Raw genomic sequence first — 26,081 nt, 5'->3', positions numbered from 1 at the left:
TGGAAATCAAAAATCTTAGCACACCGTTGTATATCGAGACACCCTTAAGGGGTAGAATGCCTTTGGATTGTATTTGTTGAGACTGTGAGCTTCTTATTCATGATCGCCGCTTCACCTTTGACTTTATTGTGCTGGGAATGTTGGGCTTTGATCTTATTCTGGGAATAGATGGGTTATCTATGTTTCATGCCACCATCGATTGTTTCAAGCGTCGAGTTCGTATTTTTCTACCCGAGGGAGTTTGTTTTGAGTTCTTTGAGGAATGTCGGGAATCATTGGAGTTGTATCTGTGTGGGTCTCGAGAGCGGGAATCCATTTATTCTTTGTTGGCAAGTTTAACTCTGGATGAGGATGTGTCTGCTCGTGGCGAGTTGCCCCTTGTTGTTCGCAATTTTTCGGATGTGTTTCCAGAGGAGTTACCCGGTCTACCTCCCGAGAGAGAGGTCGAGTTTACCATTGAGTTACTTCCCGGTACCGCTCCAATCTCAGTACCTCCTTATCGTTTCGCTCCCGCCGAACTTAGGGAATAAAAGGTCCAGTTGCAAGAATTGGAAATTTTGGGATTTATTCGTCTGAGCACATCTCCGTCGAGAGCACCGGCACTTTTTGTGCAAAAGAATGATGGCTCACTTCGTTTGTGTATCGATTACCGTAAGCTCAACCGTGTCACTATTAAGAATAAGTATCTCATGCCTAGAATCGACGACTTGTTTGATCAACTTCGGGGTGCGACTTGTTTCTTTAAAATCGATTTGAGGTCCAGTTATCATCAGTTAAGGGTTCGGAGAGAAGATATTCCAAAAATCGCTTTTCATACGCGCTATGGTCATTTTGAGTTCGTCGTTATGCCTTTTGGGTTGGCGAATGCGCCGGCTACTTTCATGGACTTGATGAACCGTATCTTTTGTGCCTACCTTGACCGCTTCATGGTTGTTTTTGTAGATGATATTCTCATATACTCACCTTCGGAGGAGAAACACCAATCTCATCTCACTATCGTTCTTGAACTCTTGAGAGAGCACCACTTGTACAGTAAGCTTAGTAAGTGTGAGTTTTGGTTATCTGAGGTCAAATTCTTGGGTCATGTGGTTTCGAATGGTGGAGTGTCCGTTGATCCGAGGAAGATAGAGTCCGTTATGGATTGGTAGTGACCAAAGAATGTGTTCGAGATTCGTAGCTTTTTGGATTTGGCAGGGTACTATCGTCGTTTTGTCTAAGACTTTTCGCGCCTAGCAGCACCTATGACTAGGTTGACACGGAAGGGGACATGTTTCGTTTGGAGCTACGCATGTGAGACAGCTTTTGAGGAGTTAAAGAAGTGATTGACTACCGCACCGGTTTTGATTGTACTCGAATGTGGAGTTGGCTATCCTGTATATTGTGATGCTTTGAAAGAGGGACTTGGGAGCGTTTGGAGCTACGCATGACTTAGAACTTGCGGCCATTGTATTTGCATTGAAGAGTTGGCGTCATTACCTGTACGGTGAGAGGTTCGAGGTCTTTTCCGATCACAAGAGTTTGAAGTACCTATTCTCCCAAAAAGAACTTAACTTACGATGACGTTGGATGGAACACTTGGAGGACTACAACTTTGATTTGCAATATCACCCGGGGAAAGCGAATGTAGTGGCCGATGCGCTAAGTAGAAAATCGATGCTCCTCGCGAGTCTAGTGGTTCACGAGTGAAAAATTATGAACGATTTAGGCTTTTATGCCATGCACTTTGAGGAAGTCCGGGATGGGGTTACCTTATACAATTGACCATTCAATCTTCTTTATCGAATCGAGTCATTGAAGCACAACAACACGACGAGGAAGCGAAGGAATTTTGTACCAGATTCCTTAGTGGGAATGCTCAAGAAAGGTGGATGATTTATGTCGATCGAGGCTTACGTTATCAAGGGAAGTTGTTTGTACCCATTTCGTGTCAGGAAGAAATTTTGTGAGAGTTCCATCATTCGTCGTTAGCCGTTCATCCGAGAGGGACAAAAATGTATCATGACTTGCGTAAACAATTTCGATGGTCCGAAATAAAGAGGAATGTCATTATTTTCGTATCTAAATGTCTCACGTGCCAACAAATGAAATTCGAACATCAATGACACGCGGGATAGTTACAACCGTTACCAGTGGCCGAGTGGAAATGGGAGAACGTGACCATGGATTTTGTTACAGGTTTACGGAAGTCGTCAAGGGGACACGATGCTATGTGGATGAATGTGGACCGTTTGACCAAAACAGCTCATTTCTTACCTATTCAAGTCACCGATTCAATTGACATGCTTAGCCGATTATACATTCGAGAGATTTATCTATCTCCATGGAATTCCCGTTTCTATCGTATCCGGCCGAGATTCGAGGTTTACTGCGCGCTTTTGGCAGAGTTTGCAGGCCGCTCTTGGCACCAACCTTTTATTTAGCACCGCTTATCACCCTCAAAAGGATGGGCAATCCGAGCGAACGATTCAGATTTTAAAGAAAAATGCTTCAGGATTGTGTCATGGATTTGCGGGGTTGTTGGGAGGATCACCTGTCGTTAGTTGAATTCGCGTACAACAATAGCTACCAATCTAGTATCGAAATGGCATCGTATGAGGCTTTATATGAGAGGCCGTGTAGATCACCCGTGTGTTGGACCAAATTAGGCGAGGCTACACTAGTAGGGCCGGATATGATCAAAGAGACCTCCTAGAGCATGAGAGCGATTCGCCAACACCTTTTGGAAGCTCAAGAAAGAATGACCGAACAAGTCAAAGTAATTCGCCAAAGATTGTTGACTGCGTAAAGTAGACAAAAGAATTATGCTGATCGTCGTCGCGGACCACTATCGTTTAAAGAAGGGGATAACGTTTTTCTTAAAGTATCACCGCGTCGGGATTTGTCTCATTTTGGAAAAAAAGGGAAGCTTTCACCACGTTATATGGGGCCGTTCGACAGCATTGAAAAGATCGGGGATATAGTGTATCGCTTGGCTTTGCCACCGAAGCTTTCGCGAGTGCACGACGTGTTTCATGTGTCCATGTGAAGGAAATACCAGCTGCATCCATCTCGTATCTTAGAATGGTCCGAACTCGAACTAGAAGTCGAAGCATCTTATGGGTAAGAACCAATACGTATTCTAGATTTGCGCGATCAAGTGTTAAGGGAGAAGACGATATCGTTAGTGCGAGTCTTGTGGAGTAACAAAGGTTAAGAAGAATCGACTTGGGAACGAGAAGATGAGGTTAGGGAGAAGTATTCGCATTTGTTTCCGACATAGAAAATCAATGTGAGTGTTTAAATTTGAGCTATAAAGTTATTACCGGTGTGCTTAATAATTGTTGCTATGGCATGAAGCATATTTATGTGATGCATATTCTTGTTGACATATGGTTATGAATTTTGAGGACAAAATTTTCTTAGAAGGGAAGGATGTACAGACCCGTAAATCTCAGAAATTATTAAAAATGATTCAATAAATGAAAGGATAAGAGGAAAATGTTGGATTTATTTGAATTTGAGGCTAATGTGTTAAGATTATAAGATGAGGGGGTGTGTGTGTGGTTTATAAAAATGCTAGTATATATATGTGTGTGAGAATAACATCCCCCCCTCTCAAACTCATGCCTCTCTCTCTCTCACTCAATCACTCTCTTGAAAATTTCACTCAAGGCTCAAAACCCACAATGTTCAACCTTCATTCCACACTCTAGACGTGATTATAAGCTCGGGGTTCATTGGTTGAAGCTTGAAAAGAAGTATCATTGAAGGAATTCAAATTTCAAGTTCTAAGGCTCGATCGATTGGGCTTGGATCTTCGTTTTTGTTCATTGAGGTAGGAATTTCTTGCTCTCTTTATGCGTATATGAGTTGATTGTGCACTTAGATCGTGTCTTGATTCGTTGTTGTTGTTGTTGGGGTTTTACCTTTCGAAGTCTGAAAAGTCACTAAAAAATTCCGCGGTATGGATACCGCAACCTTCTCTGGACAGCAGCAGTCCAGGTATCGATACCTCATTTTGGGGTATCGATACCCCCTTGTTTCCTGTACAGTTTTGACATGCTTTGCTCTTTTCATGCTTGTTTGAATTTCGATCACTTCTAACACTCTCTAAACACCTTTGAATCACTTCTAGACTTGCTTGTTGGTATCTCTAATGGTTCATTGATCTCTCGAATCCCTTTGGCCCTTGTTGGAAAATAAAAACATGTTGAATTTAATGAACTTGGTATCCGTTGGTCGTTCTTGCTTTAGATTGATTTAGAGAACATATTTGGCATGTTGACATGATCGTATTAGAGTTGATATATGTTTAACTTGAATTTATTAAAGATTGAGAAATGGTTACATGAATGAATACAAAGGAACAATACAAAGAAAGCCACGGATCCACCGTAAGGTGTGATGCCGGAAATGAGATGCACCGGGTCCCGAATGCCAGGAATGCACAAGAAAGTCACGGATCCAACATAAGGTGTGATGCTGGAATGAATATGGGACGCACGGGGTCCTGAATGCCCGAAAATGAGATCCAAAACACATAACTTAACGAATATGGTGAACTTTGGAGGTCATTAAGCTGCTTGTAGTTGAACAGAGTTGGCTTTCACGGTTCATGTCCTTATTATCAATCGTATAGAAATCTTGTTATTGCTTATGTTCCTCTCGGTTTAAGTTGCTTGTAGTTGAACAGAGTTGGCTTTCACGGTTCATGTCCTTATTATCAATCGTATAGAAATCTTGTTATTGCTTATGTTCCTCTCGGTGCATTGATCATCTCATCTGCTTATAGCTTGAGCATAGTAATCTCTATTGGGCTAGTGTAGCTCAACCTATCATCATTCAGGTATACCGCAAGGGCATTGATTTTGGAGTGCATGGAGTACTTATTTGACATCATATCTTTTGAAAGCCGATATCGAGGAGTTGTTCTAACATCTTTTGTATACTCCTTTTTGAAAAGATGCAATTATAATTTCATTTGAACTCTTTTGACTTGGAAAATCATGTAATCGCTAAACTTATCGTCTTTTGACAAATTCTGGAAATTTGGCCGATGTGCCTATATTGTAACTTCTTTTAAACTTGATATTTTTCTCTCGGACGAATTAGGGGAAACATTTTGGGATATTATGATGTATTATTGCGTTAGACTTTTATTGGAAATGCTATTATTATTATATTGAAAATCCAAGGCGTGACAAAGTGTTTGGTTATGTCTCTTAATGGTTTTGTTACGTCTCTTAATTGTTTGGTTACGACTTTCAATGATTTGGTTACACTTCCTAATGGTTTAATTATACGGGTGCACATGGTATGTGGCATGTACTGTAGCATTTTCATTAAGAAAATAAGGGCTACTAACGGTCCGGTTCGGTTCGGATTTTTAGGAATCCGAGGACCGAACCGCTAGTCACGGTTTTTACAAAATGAAATCTGTGTCCGGACCAAAAGTCCTACGGTCCGGTTCCAATCCGATCCGTGACTCGCGGATCGGTTACAGTTTTGTCCACGAATTTTAGCAAAAATAAATCTTAAGCATATATCCCACAATAAAAGAGAAGAATGTGACATTCAGAATTAAGTTTAACACCACAAGAAAGTACTTGTTACATAAATCACAAAAGGCTTACTTTAGAAATTAAATTCAAAAGAATCTAAAACATTAGTAGGATTGTCTCATTATAGTACATTACATAACATAAAAGAACCGGAAAAAAAACGAACTACTGAAACTCAACTAAAGTTACCCGTAATTTAAACGAAAAAATTACGATTTACTCCTTATATTTTATGTTCATCTGCACTATATCCCATTATTAAGAAAAAAAATACTAAAATTGGTGAAAAAAAGTATTAACATTACCGACAATTTATTATATAAATACACACACACATATATATTATTTATATAAAATAAATATCTAATGATTCGGTTCGGTTAATTCACGGTTTCGTAATGAAAATCCGTGGATCGAACCGCGAGTCACGGTTTTAATTTTTCAATTCGTGTCCGGATCATTAATTCATGGACAAAATCGAAAAGGTACGGATCGATTCGATCCGAACTGATTTCACGATTCACCGGATTTTTTTTGAGCAGCCCTAGAAAATAGCCATTGAAAAAAAACAAAAAAATTAGACCTTGAACGGTATTTTTTCCCCCCCCAAACGGTCATAATACTCTCCCTCTCCCCGTCACTCTCATCGTCAAATGACTCAAACCCCTCCATGTCTATTCCACGTTCGAGCTCACCCACTATCTCTCACCGGCGATCTCACCCCTCCGATCAAACCCAATCTTTGTCGAACCCCCTCCCCCCCTCTCCAAACGATGCGAAACCCTCGTTCCAAACCGTGAGAAACCCTCGTTCCACAATCGACCCGTCAGTCCATGAAATTGGTAGGTATACAACCAGGTATACATCATAGAATAACCGGAATTTCTTTCTTTTGTTTGATTGGACTGAGATATCAGAGAAATAGATGTGTAGACGTGTAGAAAGTTTTTACTATGATTTTTTGGTTTAGTACCATAGAGAAATGAAGGGGCACCTATAATTATGTTTCCATTTTCCTTTCCTTTTCCCATCATATCAGAGATGAACTCTATATCAGTATATCTTGACTAAAATGAGTTTCTCAGCAATGCAACTGTATTAGGGAATATGTTTTCTATCTTGTTTTTTCTCGTACTGGAAAACAGGAAAGAAGAAATTATTGTCGCAATTGAAAATCAAGGGATTATTACTACTAGATACAGAGAATAAAAAGTATTTCCTATTAAGGTAAGATAAAATACTTAATTACCACTAGGTCCACTTTTTACGAAATACATTTACCATTAATGGAAGTGCCACCCTAAGACATCCTAGGGTTTTAGGGTACCCTAAAACCTAAGGGTTCCTTAGGGTTTTAGGATACCATAGAATTTTAGGGTACCATAGGGTTTTAGGATGCCCTAGGATTTTAGGGTTTAGGATACCCTAGGTTTAAGTTTAGGCGTTTTTATAGAGTCTAGGGTTTAGGTTTAAGCACTTTCATAGAGGTTTTAGGGTGCACTTTCCTATCATAGGGTTTTAGCGATTTAGGCACTTTTATAGGGTACCCTAGGGTTTAGGCATTTTCATAGGATACCCTATGGTTTAGGCACTTTTATAGGGTACCCTATGGTTTAGGCACTTTCAGGGTTTAGGGTTTTAGGTACTTTCATAGGGTTTTGGTTTTTCATTAATTGGAGGTGACTTGGTGGGAAATACTTTTTATTTTTTGTACCTACTGGTAAAAAGCCCTTGAAACATTGTCGAAAATCTCGTTATGGGTTTGTCTGAACTCAATGAATGAAATGCCAATCTAGATTCTTTACACTTGACATCACTACCCCGGGTATATTGAATTATATCTTCTATTCTTCTTTTACTTAGGAAAAAAGAAAAAAAGAATCGTATCTTCTTTCAGGCTGTACTTACATAGTGGGTTTGTCGAGGGGTTTATAGAGGAAAATGATAAGGCAAAGAAAAAAGAAGAAGAAGAAGAAGAAGGTGTTAAGTGAAGAATTTAAATGTACATGCTTAATACTCTATGATTTGTTTTCTTTTGATTAATCCGTCCATGAATCCATGATCCAAGCACAACCTTAGTATGAGATGGAGTGCAAGAGATCCCTGTGTGTGCTTGACACCTCTAATTGGAGGAGTTGAGGAAGAAACTTGAAGCCGCTAACTTTTATGACATCGTTGCTAAAAAGTCATTAAAGGAATTGTTGCACTATGTGCAGAAGGCTCCCACTGATAGGAAGGGCTGGAAGATGTAGTAGGTACTAGGTAGGCACCCTTACCCCCACGTCTTTTATTTGATTGGTTAAGTTCAAGTTGAAGCCTTTGCTTGTCAGGATTGCGTGATGAAACTAGAGCAATGTGTCATCCTCCTTCCTTCATGTTCATCATTTCACACATCTATTTTCTACTAGTTTTGAAATCACCAAGGTTAATTGTACAGCTACCTTTTCGGAATTGCTAGAGGGATGTGTAGTTCATGTCCACTTACAAGAAGCATAGGAAAGCAGTTCAATCATTTTGGTTGTTTTTTACACGTGACATCCTTTTTGTTTCGGTTGCAGGCTAAATAGTATTGAGGCCATGAACATAATATGGCCAAGGCTTCTAACCCCTCCACACCTCATTCAGCTCATTAGGAACCAGAAAAACCCTTTGACAGCTCTTCAAATCTTCAATGAAGCAAAATCAAAATTCCCCAACTACCGTCATAATGGTCCGGTCTATGCTACTATGATCAACATCCTTGGAAGCTCAGGCCGAATAGCTGAGATGAAAGAAGTGATTGGCCAGATGAAAGATGATTCATGTGAGTGCAGAGATACGGTCTTTGCAAGTGCAATCAAGAGGTATGCAAAAGCTGGGTTGGTGGAGGAAGCCATCTCTCTGTTTAGAAGCCTTCCCCAATTCAACTGTGTAAATTGGACAGAATCTTTCAATACACTTCTGCAAATAATGGTGCAAGAATCTGAGCTAGACACTGCTATTCGCCTTTTCTTAGATAACTCTCATCGTTGGGAAGTGAAGTCTCGGACTCGCTGCTTGAATTTGCTTATATACGCTCTCTGTCAAAGGAACCATTCTGATCTCGCATTGCAAGTTTTCCAGGAAATGAACTACATGTGCTGCATTCCGGATAGAGAAACCTATCGGATTCTGATGAGAGGTTTGTGTGACGACGGGAGGCTAGATGAAGCCACTCATTTGCTGTACTCCATGTTTTGGCGAATATCTCAGAAGGGCAGTGGTGAGGATATTGTAGTTTACAGAACTCTCTTAGATGCTTTATGTGATCATGGACAGGTGCAACAAGCTGTGGATATTCTTGACAAGGTTATAAGGAAAGGCCTCAAGTCCCCTAAGCGATCTCGGAAACAGTTTAATCTTGACTGCTTTAGCGATGTTGAGGTACAAGGGGCTAAGGTTTTGATCCATGAAGCTTTGATCGAAGGTTTGGTTCCAAACTCCGATTGTTACAATGCAATGGGTGTTGATCTTTACACTGAAGGTAAAATTACTGAGGCTAACAAAGTGCTCTATGAAATGAGTGATAAAGGGTTTCGACCATCACTTCCAATATACAAAGCTAAGGTATCTGCTTTGTGCAGTGAACGTAAGATTGATGAAGCAATACAAGTGATTGAAGTGGATATGGCGGAGGGGAATTGTGTTCCCACTGTTGGCATATACAATGCTGTATTAAAAGGACTGTGTTGTGAAAGGAAATCTATTCTAGCTGTTGAGTTTTTCAAGAAGATATCTAGACGAGTTGGCTGTGTCTCTGATGAGGAAACTTACGCGATTCTAGTAGAGGGGCTTTGTAATGAGGGTAGATATGAGGAAGGCAGCCGGATTTTGGAGCGGATGCTAATTAAGTCATATTGGCCAAGTCTTGCTATTTTTAGTACACTTATCAAGGGGCTTTGTCCTCTGGGTAGGCTATATGAAGCAGGTATGTGGTTGGAGGAGATGGTCAGTGATGGGAAGATACCGGAACGCTGTGTCTGGGATTCATTGGTGACTTCTTTCTGCTCCGATACGGTTGTCACTGACTTTATCTCTTCATTTGTTGAGCAACTAAAGTCACCTTCTTGATGGAAAATCGTCTTGAGCGGTAGTTCTCTCTTTTTTTAAGATGATGTGGTCGGTTCTGAAATTTTTGGTTCGAAGTTGTGAAAATGAAGTAGGAGGAATTATTATACAGAATGGAGTAAGGGGAAACTGAACGAAGCCAAACTCTTATCTCTATTTCTTTTCACCTCTAGCCATATAGTGCCGCCCGGCCACAACAAGAAGTGTAACATTTTCCACTGTGTACCATATGAAGCTCTAATCACTGTGAGGTATAACATTTACCGTTAAGAAGTGTAACATTTACTACTGAGAGGCGTAACAATTTTCAAATACAGACGTAACTTTTTTTTTAAAGTAAGAGTGTGTATTGAAGCTTTTCCCATGACTTCAAATCGGCTTGAAGAAAAAAGGGACAAGATATGATTGGAAAAATGAAAATAAATAACATGGATTACATTGCAAGACGTAATTTCATTTGCAAATCGCATTAAAAAAATCATCTAATTCTCTCCTTATTTCCCTCTTTGATCGTTTTTTTTCATCTTTTCATAAAGGACTTGAGGGTGGTTTCGGAATATTTTCAAGATTTGAATCGGGATTGAAAGTTTTTTAGTTTTTTCCAAAAGTTGCAAGAAGATTTTTTCTAGATTTAAAAATGGATAACGTGGATTGCAAAATGGTTCATTATTTCATTATCGAAGAGACTTCATGAATCATAACATTAGAGAGTAATTAATTTGATTTTCTTTGTGCGTACAAAATATATATCAAACTGTACTCTTACGTAAGATATTAATTACATATAAGGCAAGTTCAACGGAAGAAAAATGTACGTAATTATAATATTTGTGTAGCTTTATAAAATACGGAGTACATAGTAAAGGAAAGGGGGATTGCCGAAAGAAAATGTTAGGTCTCTTTCTGTTAAGGTTCTTATTTTTTAAGTACTTATTTTTCGCTTTACGAGACAGTTCATTCTTTCATAATACATCACATTTAATTCAAAAAATAAGTTAAGGTCATCCACAGTGGTATAATCAAAAATGAATAACCAAAAGTTGACACATCAGCTTTTGATTATTCATTTAAGAGGTTGTTAAGCTTAACAATGTTGAGGTTCACAATGGTTACTTCTAGTTCATAATCAAAATAAGGGATTCACTACAATTTCCCCCCCTCCCCCTATTTTCCGCTATTCATTTCTCTCCATTACGTTTCATAAGTTCAAGTATGAGCATTGTTGGTTGATTTTAAAGCACAGTTCGAAGTAGAACAATCAAGTTCTTATTTGAAACACAACCAAGACATCCAAAAAATCATCAAACCCACATAGTCAAGCCATTGGTTTGGATAACATGGGCAGTCCACCATTATCCACTCTATCACCATGCACCAAGTTCAACTCCCCTTGGCGAGATTGTTTTCCAGGATGATGCACACAACCAAATCCGACCATAAGAAAGACAAAAAACCAAAGCAAAAAAAAACCAAAAAGAGAATGAAGGGAAGAATGATGAGTCAATATTGTACTTGAAAAGCAATGAATACTTAAAGATGTTGCATTGATCAAGAGGGAAAAGTGAGAGGCTAAGAAGAGTTTTAATTATTGAAAAATGTTGTTAGTTTTGGTTATTCAAAACTCAAAATCTGATTATTTCTAAGGAAGTTGCGAAGTTTGATTATACCATTGTGAGCACTCTTTTGCACCAACATTGTTAACTTTAACAACAATTAACTTTTGATTATACCACTGTGGATAACCTAAGTACTTATTTGTGTAAGATGAGAGAAAAGTGGAATTTACCAAGAGTGAAAGAACAGCCGTTAAAAAAAAAAAAAAGGATGTATAGCAATAATAGCATCAAAAAGTTGCTGAAATAGTCCGACATCAATCTGAATTGACGAGAAATTGAGTATAAAAACAATTTGTCTAGCAACATTCTTAAAGACCGCCAACTAGACGGTCGTTGGACAAACATTTATTTTAAGACTTTTCTTATTTATTTTTGGATTCTAATTTTTTTTTTTCCGAAAGCAGAAGAACCACAAGCATACAACTATGAGATAAATTATGACAAAAATTGGGAACAACCACCTATTGTGGGGGTTTGGGATAAGGAACTGCACAACAACCTACTGTGTCTGGGGCCCTAGACCATGATGAGCCCATCACAAACCCAATAATTTGATTTAGCTCGTTTATTTGGGATCCGGGGACGCTGTCATGCGTCCCCTGCCAAGCAGCTTGCCAAGCGGCAAAACGGCACCGTTCAATCACATGCAAGGGGCCTGCTATGTTGGACTTTAATTCTTTGTTCACTTGTTCGACATTCTTGAACACTTTTTTTTATTTTTTATTTTTATGAGACTCATTACGGATCCTACAAAGATGATTCAAGTCGCAAAGTATTTTTAAAGTACTTTTCTATGGGTTCCTAAAAAAAATTAGCTTAATCCGATGTCGATAGAGCTGTTTCATTATTCGTAGGATGCCTTAGGAATTCTGAAATAGCCTTTACAAGATATCGAATTGTGCAAATTTTTTTGAAGAACCCATAAAAAATGTTTTTAGAAATAATTTGTAGTTTGAATTATTGTGGGACCATAATGGGCCCCACAAAAATCAAAATAATTATTAATTTCTTGCCCATTAAAACTTGTTTGGTTAAGTTTTATGGGCAAGAAATTAATAGTTTTTTTTTTAAATGTTTTGGAGCCCATTATGATCCTACAATGATTTAAACCTCAAATTATTTTTAAAATATTTTTTACGAGTTTCTGAAAATAATTTGCACAATTCAATATCGGTAAAGACTGTTTCAAAATTCCTAGGATGTTTCAGAATTCTTAGGACACCCTACGAATTCTGAAACAACCTTGCCGACATCGGATTGAGTTAATCTTTTTTAAAAAATCATAAAAATATATTATAAGAATAACTTGCGATTTGAATCATATTTATAGAACCTATAATGGGTCCCACAAAAATCAAAAGTAAATAAAAGTATTCAAAATTGCCGACTAAGCAAACAAGAAATTGATGTCCAACATAACTGGCCCTTGCATGTGACCAAACGGTGCCGTTCTTGCCGCTTGGCAAGCTGCTTGGCAGGGGACGCATGACAGCGTCCCCGGATCCGTTTATTTGTTAGAGCTTGTCGAATCAATTATTCATGTAACAAATTAAGTTAGGATTACATCGATCAATAACCGTGTTAGGATGCACTCTTAAACAAAAACTTGAATCGATTACAACTTGTTTATTTGTAAGGGTTCCAATTTGATAATTTTTATGAAGCGACCTATTCGAATTAAATTTTCGGGGTGCCTAGCATACAACAAGCTAAATTGCACGCTTTATGTTTTCTTCTTGTGTTTTTATGTTTTTTTCCGGGAATTACTTGGGTGTCTCCCTCAGCTTTGCAACATCTCTTTTGGATTTTCTTTGCTGTTCTTCTTATTTTTTGTATGTGAAAGTAGTTAAGGTTCCTAGACAGACAGTTCAAGCTGTCATATCATGGCTTGGGCACCTTTATTAAGTACTCCTTCAGTCTCCTTTTTTTGGCGTAACATAATATTATGAGCATAACTAAAATTCATTACAAGCATAACAGAATTATAACAGGTATAACTAAAAAATATCTAAAAAACCAATCAAGGCATAACCAAATCCAATTAAGGCATAACCAAACCCAACCAAGGCATAACATGTTTGTTATGCCTTGATATGGTTCTATTATGCTTGTAATGAGTTTTGGTTATGCTCATAATGTTATATTATGCCAAAAGTTACGGTATTTACAAAATGACCGGCGACTTTGTAAAATGCATGTGGGTCCAACGACTCCCATCCAAATTGTGGAAACTGTATTCCTAGACTTTTTAAACATTAAATATAGAGTAATGTTAGGAACATAATTTTTAAACACGATTCTATACACAATGGAGTCCAGAACCGTTCGATGTACTTTGACTCATGTACATTGAACATTCTAAATACAATTGTGTTTGGGAATTGTGCTCCTAAATTTTTTTTTAAATGTGTCAGTGTGTTAGGAACCCCAAAGAGTGGGGTACCCCAAAGAGTGTAGCCTCTCTATCTTGTGTGGATTTGGAGTTAGGGGAATAGTGCAATTTTGTTCGTTCACCTTGCTTTAAAAAGGGTTAATATTACCCTATTTCTTATTGGTTGAAATGATATGGATCCCATTACAAAGTGATGTCATGCTTACCATGCAATACACTTTTTAATAAGCATGAAATCACTGGAATCCACATTATTTTAACTAATAAAAAGGAGGGTAATATTCACCCTCTTAAGTGGAGGGTGAACAAAACTCAACTCGTTAGGAGACAGTTGGGTGGCCTCCTTCACACTTCACCAGGGATCCGGGGGCTCTGCTGCCCACCTGGGCGCAGCAGCCCCTACCCACTAACAAAACGTTACCGTTTTGTTGAGGAAAAAAAATCTTTGCAGTCTATTTGCAATTTTATAAAACAGAAACGTGATTATGAGAGTTCTAAAGACAAAATTTGATTATGTCTCTTTAGAATAATATGATTAGAATAATAAGATCTTCACACCCGTATAAACGGATTAAAATTGAAGCATTTAATTTTTTAACTATAATTTTTAATATATAAACGGTCTCAAAAAATTAAGTACTCAAACTTCACTCCGTTTGAATCGGTGCAAAGATCTTGTTATTTTGATCATATTATTCTAAAAGGTCGTAATTAATTTTTATTTTTAGAGCTCTTATATTAAATATATGCTCTTTATTTAGGACCCTGTGGAGCAGAAATGTGATTATGAGAGCTTTATAGACAAAAAATAATTATGACCATTTAGAATAATATGATCAAAATAACAAGATCTTTGCACCGATTCAAACGGAGTGAAAATTTGAGCACTTAATTTTTTGAGACAGTTTATATATTAAAAAATATAGTTAAAAAATTAAGTGCTTCAATTTTTAATCCGTTTGAACGGGTGTGAAGATCTAATTATTTTGATCATATTATTCTAAAGAGACATAATCAAATTTTGTCTTTAGAGCTCTCATAATCACGTTTCTGTTTTATAAGATTGCAAACGGGTAAACAAGATTTTTTTTCCTCAACAAAACGTTACCGTTTTGTTAGTGGGTAGGGGCTGCTGCGCCCAGGCTGGCAGCAGAGCCCCCGGGTCCCTTCACCAGAAGTCTTACTCCTACCCAACGCCCTTGGCGGTTATTTCCACCTCTCTCTCTCTCTCCTCTGTTTTCTCCGCCCCTCCTCCTTCCCCTCCCTCGTTATTAATCCCTCCCTCAGATCAAAAAAACAAAAAATCCCTCCCCCCACCCTCCTCTCTCTCTCTCTCTCTCTCTCGCGCGCGCGCCCATGGCTTCCGCCACCAAAATCATCCAACCCCCATCTTTCAATTTCACCCCCAATCCCACCGCAACCAGATCTCCCATCATATCCCTCTTCGATCCCCTCAAAACCCACCACCACCACCACAAACTCCGCCTCAACAAACCCAGTTCAGCTCGCCGATCCACCCCAATCGCCGCCGTCTCCAATGCCGTCAAGGTAAAGAAGCCCCAAAACACCGCCAGTCTCCCAAATCCGGTAATACCCATTTCACTTCCTTAACCCAAATCCAATTTTTTTCAATTTGATTCTTAATCTGGGACATGGGTTTTTTTTTTTTTTTGGGTAGTGATTTTTACACTTTTTAAAATTTTATAAATGCACTCCGTTTTTTTGTGAAACTTTTATGCGTTATTTTTTTTTGGCAACTTTTATGTGTAATTTATTTTACTTACGTGGATAAGTCATTGCAATCCTTGGTGTCCAACAAGGAAATTCCAAGTAAGTGCGAGTCGGTTGACTACGTCTCTGCCTTTTGTACACACCGCCCGTCGCTCCAAACCGATTGAATGGTCTGGTGAAGTGTTGGGATTGCGGTGACGTGGGTGGTTTGCTGCCGGCGACCAAGTCCACTGAACCTTTATCATTTAGAGGTAGGAGAAGTTGTAAGAAGGTTTCCGTAGGTGAAGAAGGTAAAAGCTCGTTTGATTCTGATTTCCGGTACAAATAAACTATAATAAAAAAAAGAGTGTGGAAATCATTTCATTTTTTTTTTTGATAAGTAAAATTATTTGGGACATGGGTTTGTATTATGGGGTTTTTACATGTGGCTCCTGTTTTGGACCCGTTCTTCCAGCGCACTCCAAAAGAAAAAAAAAAACGAAAATGCACCGTTAATGATTTCTGGAATATTTTCTCATAATTGCTCCTATAAAAGTGTCTAAACCACTAGAACCTTATATTATAATAGAAAAGTGCACCCTAAAACCCTATGAAAGGGCCTGAATCTTGTGAAAGTGCCTAAAACCTAAACCCTATGAAAATGTCTAAACCACTAATAGGGTTTAGTGAATTTTAATAGTATTTGAAAGGTAAAAGGGTAATTTTATCATGAGGTTGTACTTGAGTAATTAAAAACTGAGTTCATCTTTAATGGGAATTAAGTGCATTGTTTCTATCCTTAGAGGTAATTTGATGTGGTTTTATCTTTGTAGCTGATTACGAAAGAAGAGGGTTTGGAGCTGTACGAGGACATGATTCTCGGACGATACTTCGAAGACATGTGTGCCCAGATGTACTACAGGGGCAAGATGTTCGGGTTCGTCCACCTCTACAACGGCCAGGAAGCCGTGTCCACTGGATTCATCAAGCTGTTGAAGCAGCAAGACTCCGTTGTTTCCACGTACAGGGATCACGTCCACGCCCTGAGCAAGGGCGTGCCAGCGCGCGCCGTCATGAGTGAGCTTTTCGGCCGGACCACCGGCTGCTGCCGCGGCCAGGGCGGCTCCATGCACATGTTCTCCAAGGAGCACAACCTCCTCGGCGGGTTCGCCTTCATCGGTGAAGGGATCCCGGTTGCCACTGGGGCCGCGTTCACGAGCAAGTACAGGAGGGAGGTCCTGAAGGAGGCCGATTGCGATCACGTGACTGTGGCGTTTTTCGGGGACGGGACTGCGAATAATGGGCAATTCTTTGAGTGTTTGAACATGGCTGCTTTGTGGAAGCTGCCTATTGTGTTTGTTGTGGAGAATAATTTGTGGGCCATTGGAATGTCCCATTTGAGGGCTACTTCTGTTCCAGAGATTTGGAAGAAGGGTCCGGCTTTTGGGATGCCGGGTGTTCATGTGGATGGGATGGATGTGTTGAAGGTGAGAGAGGTGGCTATGGAGGCCATTACTAGGGCTAGGAGAGGTGAAGGCCCAACTCTAGTCGAATGTGAAACTTATAGGTTCAGAGGACACTCTTTGGCTGATCCCGATGAGCTCCGTGACCCTTGTGAGCATTTTCTAACTTCTCTTATCTTCTTTTGCATAACCTTTTTTGCAATGTCATGGTTCTTACTTACTCGATTTGATGATGCTAATTTATATGTGCTAGTTTCGGCATTATGACTGTGTTAAACTCTTGACATGATGAATCTTTAATTAGTTTAGAAATCCCTTTGGCTGAATAATTTTGTGCTCTTTGAAGTTCAATGTTGTGCAGTGTTCGGTTGATTCCGTTGGTTTATGCGATTACCCTTACTTTGATTAGCTAGTCTGTAGTGTCAGCTAGATTAGTTTTGATTTCGTTTGAAACCTTTGACCTGGGAGGAAAACAGCCAATCCATGCTACCTGTTTAGCCTTCTTAAGGAGCAATAAGCTTACCACTCAAAGGAAAAACAGTGTATCTAGGTTGTTTAGATCATGAGCGAATATTTATTCCTCTAGCCAATAGTGACATAGTATAGAGTATAGACACTAACGTCCTTTTGTTTAACATCTCTTATCTGAAAATCAGCCATCTCTACTGAGATTCAGTGAGGAAGCCAGGATTCAGTGTTCGCAAGGGTCACTAGCATACCTATATGAAACTACAACTAATAGCAAAGCGTCTACGTGCATGAATAGGACTACGATTTCTCACCAATTTTCTCTTGAATCAAGAATTCATTGTAGATCCATATCCCATCTAATTTGATTAAGAAAATATTAAAAGGTCCTAAAAGTAAGGTCCTAAAAGTGATGTCATTTCTGTGTTTTAATCTTGCATCAACTTAGTCACGGCTGAGCCAATGGTACACTAGAGAGGGAGAAAGAGAGGCATTTGTGTAGTGTGCCCCCATCCTTATTCGGGAAAGAGACACAAAATAGTGAAAAGAAGGGAGGCAAAGAGAAGAGAGATGCACATGAAATAGCACACCATTTCTAGGTAAGCACAGTGGGCATTTTATTTTACGAAAAATTGTTTGGGACTTGATGTATACCATTTATAGAAGTGTTTGTGAAGGGCTCATAGGTGGCCATGGTCCCTTTGGCCTTAGTGTGGCCAATCCAGTGATCCTGTATATTGTGCCAAGCCTTTGCGTGATTGGGTGAAGCTTTGCATATTGTGGGGTTTCAGGCATGGCATTTTCTTGTCTGCTTCTTTGGGTGGTTAAGTGTATGTTAACCAAACAAACATTATACAATGAGGCTCTGCACACCCCCAAGGGAAAACAAGATAGAAGAGAAAACCATCAAAGCAAACAAAGAAACACAATGAGGCCTAGAAACTCTGACAAGCCAAGAGCTTGGTCAACCACGAAATTTCACAGCGGAGGAAACACAATTTTTTTTCCTTCCCGTTATTGGATCGTTATTTGATAGTTTGCAATGAAGGCTCCTAGCCTTTAAGCACCTTCACATGCTTTGGGGAAGGTCTGAAAACTGCTCCATTTATGTTTCCTAAAACCTCGATGGATTCATCACATTACAGTGCGGCTGTGATTGAAAATTATAATATAACTTTGATACAAATGTGCAATGGAGCTATAGTGATGATTAAATTGTGCTTGTGTATCATTTCCTTGGGTAAGATGATCTGGACATACAGTTTCAGTTTTTCTACTGCCAGCTACAAGAGAACCATCTATAACTCAAATTGCTATATACACCTTTACTTGGTTTCAGTGCTTTGAGTATTCTCTGGATTTGTGAATATGACGTGTAGGACTTCTTGGAACATATGAAACTGTACATGGAACATATGGAAATTGGACAATTTGGAACATCAAATGAAGTGTGGAGCGAGTAATGGAGAAACCTGGTAATGAGATGGATTTGGAAGAGAGAGAAGGGGGGGGGGGGGGGGGGGGGGGGGGGGAGGGGGTTGTTTGATTTGGCCAGTGGTTGTTAGGGCTGCAAACGAAAACGAACTGCTGAATTGGTCCGAACCAAACCGTACTGTACATTTTGGTCTGGATCCGTAGATAAATGGTCCGGACACGGTTTTGAAGGTTCAAGAACAGGTCCATGGATTAACTGAACCAGACCATATATATATATGAGTGTGTGTACATTTATATAGTAAATAAACATTAAACATATAAATATATAGTACATCTTATTTTTATTTTCAAAACTTAAAAACTTTGAGAAGTTTAGTGGAAGCATATGCTGATTAGAATCAGAACAAAGGCTTTAGCTAAAAATCAGAACAGTAGCAGCAATAATTGAGGTCTATCTACATGATTAGTGAGCCAGGAAAAACAAGCAATTGGCTCTTTGAGATTTCGTCAGATAAAGCATTTGGTTTTGTGTTTCATGCCAAAATCTCATCAGCCCACATATTCTCAAGTTTTGGCACAAAGCTGTATATGAGCGAACTAGGGAAAACAAGCAATTGTCTGTTAATCAAGAGCTAACAGAAGTATGGATAAAACTGTGAACCGAATTGGAACTGAACTGTGGTTCGCGGATTGGGTTGGTTCATTCTGTAGGACTTTTACAGACTTTTGATCTGGACATGGTTCTCAATTTCTGTTAAACCGGCACGATCTGGACCATGTGCACCCCTAGTGGTGGTTGGTTTCAAGTGTAGAGGAGAAAACCAATCAATTATCACCGAGTCCTGCGGTGCATGGTGCGGAATTGAGGGGGTAACTCTGAGAGGTGGGCTGCTGTCATGACTAACCTGATAATGGGTGAAGCAAGGGGAGGGAAGATGTAAGGGAGCCCGAGTTACCTGAGGTACAGTACTAAGAGAGAGGATAGTCATCGTGGAAGAGAGAGTAAGAGGACACTGAAAAGTGGATGCCAGGGTGAGGAGTTAGCTCTCTTTGACTAAAGAGGTTATAATGGTTAATATGCATAAGCAAGCGCGGCGTTGTAAGAAATGAAAATGGCATTATCATCACCCATATGGTTCTGCAGACTTGTATTTGGGTTCTGGATATTTCTTGTAGAGCTTTCCACAAAATAGATGAGGCACTTGAGGAGCCCTCTTGCTACATAACTTAGTAGCATGAAGTGGGGGCGGGGGAGAGGAGGCACCTAGAAGCTCCTCAGGTTGGGAGCTCCTAAGGAGTGTATATAGATTATATAAAAATATGTATATATTAAATATCTTTAAATACTGCTGATCAAAAAAAAAAAAAAAATCTTTAAATACTTAACCATTAAGGAAAAGTGATACTTGCTGAAAATTTTTCCGATCTTAAAATGTAATTATTAGAAGTTATATTATTATCAATTTGTAAAACTTCTTGACTAATATATGATTTTCATATTCCTATTTCCACAATGGCATAACTCCCTTAAAAATAAGAGAATAACTACCTTAACGGCCTGATAAGCTCCCATCTTAGTAAGGAGCGAGCTCCCATCAAGCTACCATCTTGGGAGCGCCGATTCAAGCTCCTGTCCAGGGAGCGCACCCATTTTAGAAGGATCCTGCTACTAAGCTACATAATACCTATGAGTAGATTGTTCTGCAAGTATTGTTTCTAGTTTCTTCTACTAGCTAGTAGCTTCCAGAGAACCAAGGATATCTCGACTTGCTATATGGACAACTTTAACAGGTTCGTTTGTTATGTGAGCATTCTTGTTGTCCATTACGATGTGGACATAAGTATATAACTTGAAGTGTCAAATAAACTACCAATTTCTTGAGAGCAGCACTGGGTCAGCTGAGATCTTGTCCCCAGTCCCTACATGTTTACCATGTGACTTGTCATAACATCCTTATTGCTTCATTTAGTTCTGCATGCTTGTTTCTGTTTTTCAAACATTTGTTCTTGGAGTCATAAACTGGATGAGGCTCTTAAGGAGTTCTCTTGTTGCATCTTTCTTGCGTCTTCTTTTAATGTATATTCTTTTACAGCCGAAGCCTTTCTCCTACTCATGTTTTGGTTGATTTTTGGCAGCTGAGAAGGCTCATTATGCCACTAGAGATCCAATCACTGCCTTGAAAAAGTACATGTTTGATAACAATCTGGCAAGCGAAGCAGAGTTAAAAGCCATAGAGAAGAAGATCAATGAGTTGGTTGAGGAAGCAGTTGAGTTTGCCGATAGCAGCCCTCATCCACCTCGCACCCAGCTATTGGAGAATGTTTTTGCGGATCCAAAAGGGTTTGGTATTGGACCTGATGGGAAATACAGATGTGAGGATCCAAAATTCACCCAAGGCACTGCTCATGTTTAAGCATAATTTGGAATTGGTCGTATAATGAGGAATTTATGCAGGCTTTGGATTCATTGTTCTTTTTGTTTCAAAGGTCCGTAGCTAGCAATAACTAGCTTTCAGTTCATAATTTATCAGGTTTCACTTGAAATGAGCAGGATTTGAAATAGGTTGTTTCTTGTAATCAGTCTTTTTGTTGCTTTCCGTTAAAAAAAAAAAAGAAGAGGGTCTTTTTGTTGCTTTTCTTCCTGTGATTTTGTTCATTGGACTGGAAACTCTCCAGTGGAATCTGTGCCTTAAATTTCAGTATTGCTTATAAACGGTTTAAGCTCGACTCTGTATTTGTCCCTCTATTTTTTCTTGCATAAGTGTGAATTGTTTGCATAGCTGACGACGTTGGACCTAGTTATTCTTTTCAGTGAATACTCGGGGTCTACAAATAGTGAATGGGGAATTGATTGTCCTTCGAACCGGGGATTGTCTTTTGAACCGGGGAAAGGCCGGCCGACAAACCCTAGCATTGACCCTAAAAAATTAGACCTGAGTTTCCTCGCTTATTTTCACATTTCCCTTCTCTCCCTCTCCCTCTTTCCCCCTACTTTTTAATCTCCTTCCCTCACTTCTTTCTCAATTCCTTGCTTCTCCCTCCTCCTTCACGGCAATGGCATCTTTCCCTACTGCTGTAACTAAAATCTAACCACGTTTCAATTTTACCACCACCAGTTCAATCAGATATCGTAACAAAGCTCTTTCGATCCCCTTGAAACCACCACCTCTCCTTTCTTCGGTCCAACCCATGAACTCTCCCTTAACGAATCCAAATTAAACTTGTCCGATCGTCAATCCACCACCATCCACCATCGTTCCCATCCCTGATGAGACGCTCAAATCCGCCGCATGCCCTTCTCCAAATCGGTAATGACCATTAACTTATTCGACACTATTCATAGGCGCTCTACATACAGCCTATGGTATTCACATGAACACCCACAATATTTTTGGCTAAGAAAACATAGAGCTTCGCATGTTTTTTGCTATTCAATTATCACTATTGAGAAGTGTTTTTCAACTCCTCTAGTCTAGACTCTAGTAGCTCACTCCATCCGAGTGGTGGCTCCACAAATTTATAATAAGGTGTTTAGAAATTACCTTAACTCTATTAGCTGATGTATTAACCAATAATATATGTGCATAAATTAATTTATTAGTATAAATTGTGTGGACAAAAAAACATAACCTCTATTCTAAAAAAATTAAGTACGAGGCAAAATGAGAATTTAAAAATATATACTCCGTACTATATTTTGTAACAATATTTCAATCTTTTTATGTTGTCGTATTGCGTGCGTAGACAGTGTTTCAAGAATGGAGGGAGTTAAATTTTACAGTTCTCCTAAATGAGTACTCATATTTTGTGTCAATGATTAACGGGTGTATTAATTTACTCAAACCATTTTGAAAGAAATTGTAGTGAGTATGTTGGGGCCAACCTTTTTGAAAATATGTTTTTCGTTAGGATAAAATGATGAAATTTTCTATCGTAGTCTTAAATTTGAAGGAATCTTATTCAAGTTAACGGGGTTTTGCATGCAATGCAGTTCAATTTTTTTAAAGCTTTGTCTTTAACTCTATAAGCTAACTTGACAAAAAATAATAGAGTATAGTTACTATCACGTAATACGAATGCGAAATTAACACATAGACCATCAACAATAGTCAATAGAGATGGAGAAAGAACGAAGAGCATAAAACTACTAGATTCTTCTTTTTCTCTTTCTTTTTTTTTTTTCCATTAGGATTGTGAGCTTTATTTGAGATATCGTGTTAGGTGTTCAAATATAAATTACCTGGATTGAAGGGCTATAATTGAGTTGTGATTGATGGGCTTTTTGGGTTTTATCTTGGATATTTCAAAAAATATTTTCATAAACGTCACTTTTTCGATTCATTTTGACGAGACGAATCAATAATCAACAAAAATTAAGCGCAAAACTAACAAAAGCAAAAAAAAAAATTTAAATAAGGACATAATAAAAAAAAATCCAAAAATCTTAATGGAACTTAGCCAAGTCTCGTTATTATCTAATGCAGGCCCAACTTTAATGTGTTTGTAGCCCTAGTTGAGGCACAGGACCCTCTGATTTGGCCCACTACAACCCTTCTTTCTTGGTGGCTTAATTTGGATTCAATTTTTCTCTTTCAAGTCCTTCAATTTTTCTCTTTTATAGCTAGGAACTTAATTTAACTGTCATGATGTATCATTTAAAGTGAAATTGATACCATACCACCATGAGGGGTCATGCTAACCTTACCCCCATGTGACCATATACTAAAATTGGACAGCACCCCTCTGCAAGACTATAAGTCGGGGTTCATGGGCAAAGGCTGACCATATGAGTGCTCAAAAACTTTTATTTTTCCCTTCTTTTTCTTTCTAATTTTTAAAAGAAATTATGTAAATACTAATCACACCCATTACCATTTAAGGTGCCAAAGTCATACTTTGACAATTCTTTTGGCCAAATTCAAATCCACGCATTGTCATTTCTCCCACGTCATTTAAGCTATTTGATTTGTATTGATAAATGAGATGAATTTAATTTAATAGTTTTGATGTGAGACTATTAATATTAAAGACTCCTCCCACATCAATTTTCTTGGGCTGCAGATTAAATGCATTTGCACAGAAAATACCCAAAATAGTTGCATCTGAAGAACAAAGACATGGGTTCATCTGAAATGTGATATATAGATGCAGGAATGCAAGCAAATAAGATGAACCATTAGTGCTTTACTAAAATCAAATCTTCTATAGTAGATGAACCAGGCTCCATTTGTGCCTCACTAGGAATAGATTTTCTAGAAGATGAACTAGGAGGGCTTTAGACAAGCAAAAGTTTGGGCAAGATCATGCATGATTCTGTTAAGATGATTAGCATGTATAATGGCATTATCAGGAGAAGGAACTACATAGTTAAAAACATGCTTGTTTCTTGAAAGCCAAATACACACAAGACACGGGATTTTTTTTTTGAGAGGATTGATTCTGCATCGATTAACGTCGGAACCAAAATGATGCCAGCAACCCAACCAAAAGGGAATGGATAAAAAAAGGAGTTTGAGATAAAAATAACTAAATCAAAACCAAACCAAACCAAATTGAAACTTGCTAGTCGCCGAATAACTATTTTTTGTTCTTTCACGTAGGTTCCAAACATGACAGGCCGTATAATAATTTTTCCCATCTTTCCAAGCGTAAAGAATTCAATTCTTTCAAGAAATTTGATCATATTGTTATTTGTTTAAGAAAGCAGTACTACGTACGCATACAGATGTCCGTTTAAAAAAGTAGTGCTATGCCCTATCGCAGACTCCTGATCCCCGATGATCTTCTAGCTTGATGGTCAAAGACTATATTCTCTCACAAACGCCTATCGAACAACTTCCCTTTTAAACCAAATAACTACTGGAGCTAGTGCACTGGCATTTGTGCTTTGTCATGTGCCTTTGGCTGTCCATCTTTGTTTTCTCTCTTTCGCAGCTTTACCAACCGATTGCGGAAATTTATGTCCCTAACGTGATATCCTGGCAAATGATTTAGTATGTCTACTTGTTAGTCTATTTTTTTAGTATGAAATCAATACATTAACATATATATGACATTTTTTTAATGGGAAATACTACAATAAACACCATTTATTTGGGTGTGTATCATATGCATCCCCAAAATGTTATAAATTATAGAAAAAATGTTACGAATCGTATTGCTAAAAAGTTACGAATCGTATAAAGGTAACGATATACACTAAAATGTTATGAATCATAATGAAAATATTACGAATTGTATTGCTGAAAAGTTATGAATTCTAGAACAAAAGTTATAAAACAAGCTAAAATGTTATGAATGAACCATAAAATAGGTGCATATGGTACACCTTTTTAAGGGGTGTGTATTGTAGACTTTCCCTTTTTTAATAACCGTGTGTCTAGGCTAGCTTATGTACAATTCGGCTGATTTTGGGGCCTTAAAGTTAAAGAATGGACAAATTTGAAATGTTTGGCCTCTGTGAGATTTGAACATGTGACCTCTGATTTCGCAAATTTACGGTTCTTAATTAATCCGTTATTTCACAGCACAAGTCAGGCTAATACCTTATGGGTTGAATAATTTGATACAAATCACGGATGTTGTTTGACACCTGACAACATGCATCGCAAGATTTAGGATTTATTGCTTGTTTGAAATCTAGTTCTATCAATTTTTATGGTTCAGTCCAATAGTCCATTCAAGTTTTTCCCCAACTTTAATTTGGGTGCTTGTTAGTGAACAGTATGATTGATCTCATAGGAGTATGAATTAATCGAGGCATACAAAAACTGATGAGTATTAAAAAAAAACACAATTAAGGACTTTATCTCTCAAGACACGGTATGTCCTTTTGATTGCCAATTATGGAAAAATTTGACTTTTTGACATTGACAATAATTAACCATAAATTATACGTCCTTGGAACTTAATTAATTAACCGGCCATCTCTCAAAATAGTTAAACTATAAAATTTAAAATCAGTCAACAACATTATTTATTTCTTTTTGGAATCTAACCAACCGTTATACATAGATCTTTAGTCTTCTATTCTTCCCTAATTTAACAAGCACCAGAATTACTTACTCGAGCTCAAACAATTTCAACTCTTGATCAAATTTCTCCAGTCTTTTGCATTTGAAGACTTGCAAAATCTCAAGTACTAGTAGTACTGATCCATTCGAAGGTTAAAATGGTGATCAAGCTTTTGGATCAGGATCCAAATTGGAGATCGAATTACAAGAGTTTTGATTCTTTGATAGCGTAACACGGAGGATTTCATCCACACTTCTGTGCTACAAAATCCTTACGCTTTTAGAAAATGCTTTTCATCCCTTTTTTTTTTGAACGGCGAAGCAAAAATTTTATTGATAAGAAAAAGGATTACAAA

General features: G+C 38.3%; 2 protein-coding genes across 3 annotated transcripts; both read left to right on the top strand.

Annotated features, from left to right (window-relative positions):
* The first annotated feature begins 6,153 nt into the window (after window positions 1-6,153).
* LOC131307668 (pentatricopeptide repeat-containing protein At1g05600-like) lies at window positions 6,154-9,958 on the top strand. Of its 2 annotated transcripts, none has more exons than XM_058334302.1 (2): window positions 6,154-6,398; window positions 8,099-9,958. In XM_058334302.1, exons 1-2 carry the CDS (start codon window positions 6,211-6,213, stop codon window positions 9,627-9,629), a joined length of 1,719 nt encoding a protein of 572 aa, XP_058190285.1. In that variant the 5' UTR covers window positions 6,154-6,210; the 3' UTR covers window positions 9,630-9,958. The 2 variants fall into 2 exon arrangements, with proteins under 2 accessions (XP_058190285.1, XP_058190292.1); XM_058334309.1 differs by lacking the exon at window positions 6,154-6,398 and adding an exon at window positions 6,411-7,802.
* A 4,881-nt stretch (window positions 9,959-14,839) lies between these two features.
* LOC131307660 (pyruvate dehydrogenase E1 component subunit alpha-3, chloroplastic-like) lies at window positions 14,840-21,439 on the top strand. Its single transcript, XM_058334290.1, has 3 exons — window positions 14,840-15,221; window positions 16,178-16,958; window positions 20,849-21,439. The coding sequence occupies exons 1-3, from the start codon at window positions 14,991-14,993 to the stop codon at window positions 21,124-21,126; spliced, it is 1,290 nt and encodes a 429-aa protein (XP_058190273.1). The 5' UTR covers window positions 14,840-14,990; the 3' UTR covers window positions 21,127-21,439.
* The last annotated feature ends 4,642 nt before the right edge of the window (window positions 21,440-26,081 follow it).

This window comes from Rhododendron vialii, chromosome 1a (genome assembly GCF_030253575.1).
Source record: "Rhododendron vialii isolate Sample 1 chromosome 1a, ASM3025357v1".
NCBI classification, from domain to species: domain Eukaryota; kingdom Viridiplantae; phylum Streptophyta; class Magnoliopsida; order Ericales; family Ericaceae; genus Rhododendron; species Rhododendron vialii.
This window is presented reverse-complemented; position numbering and strand designations above follow the sequence as displayed.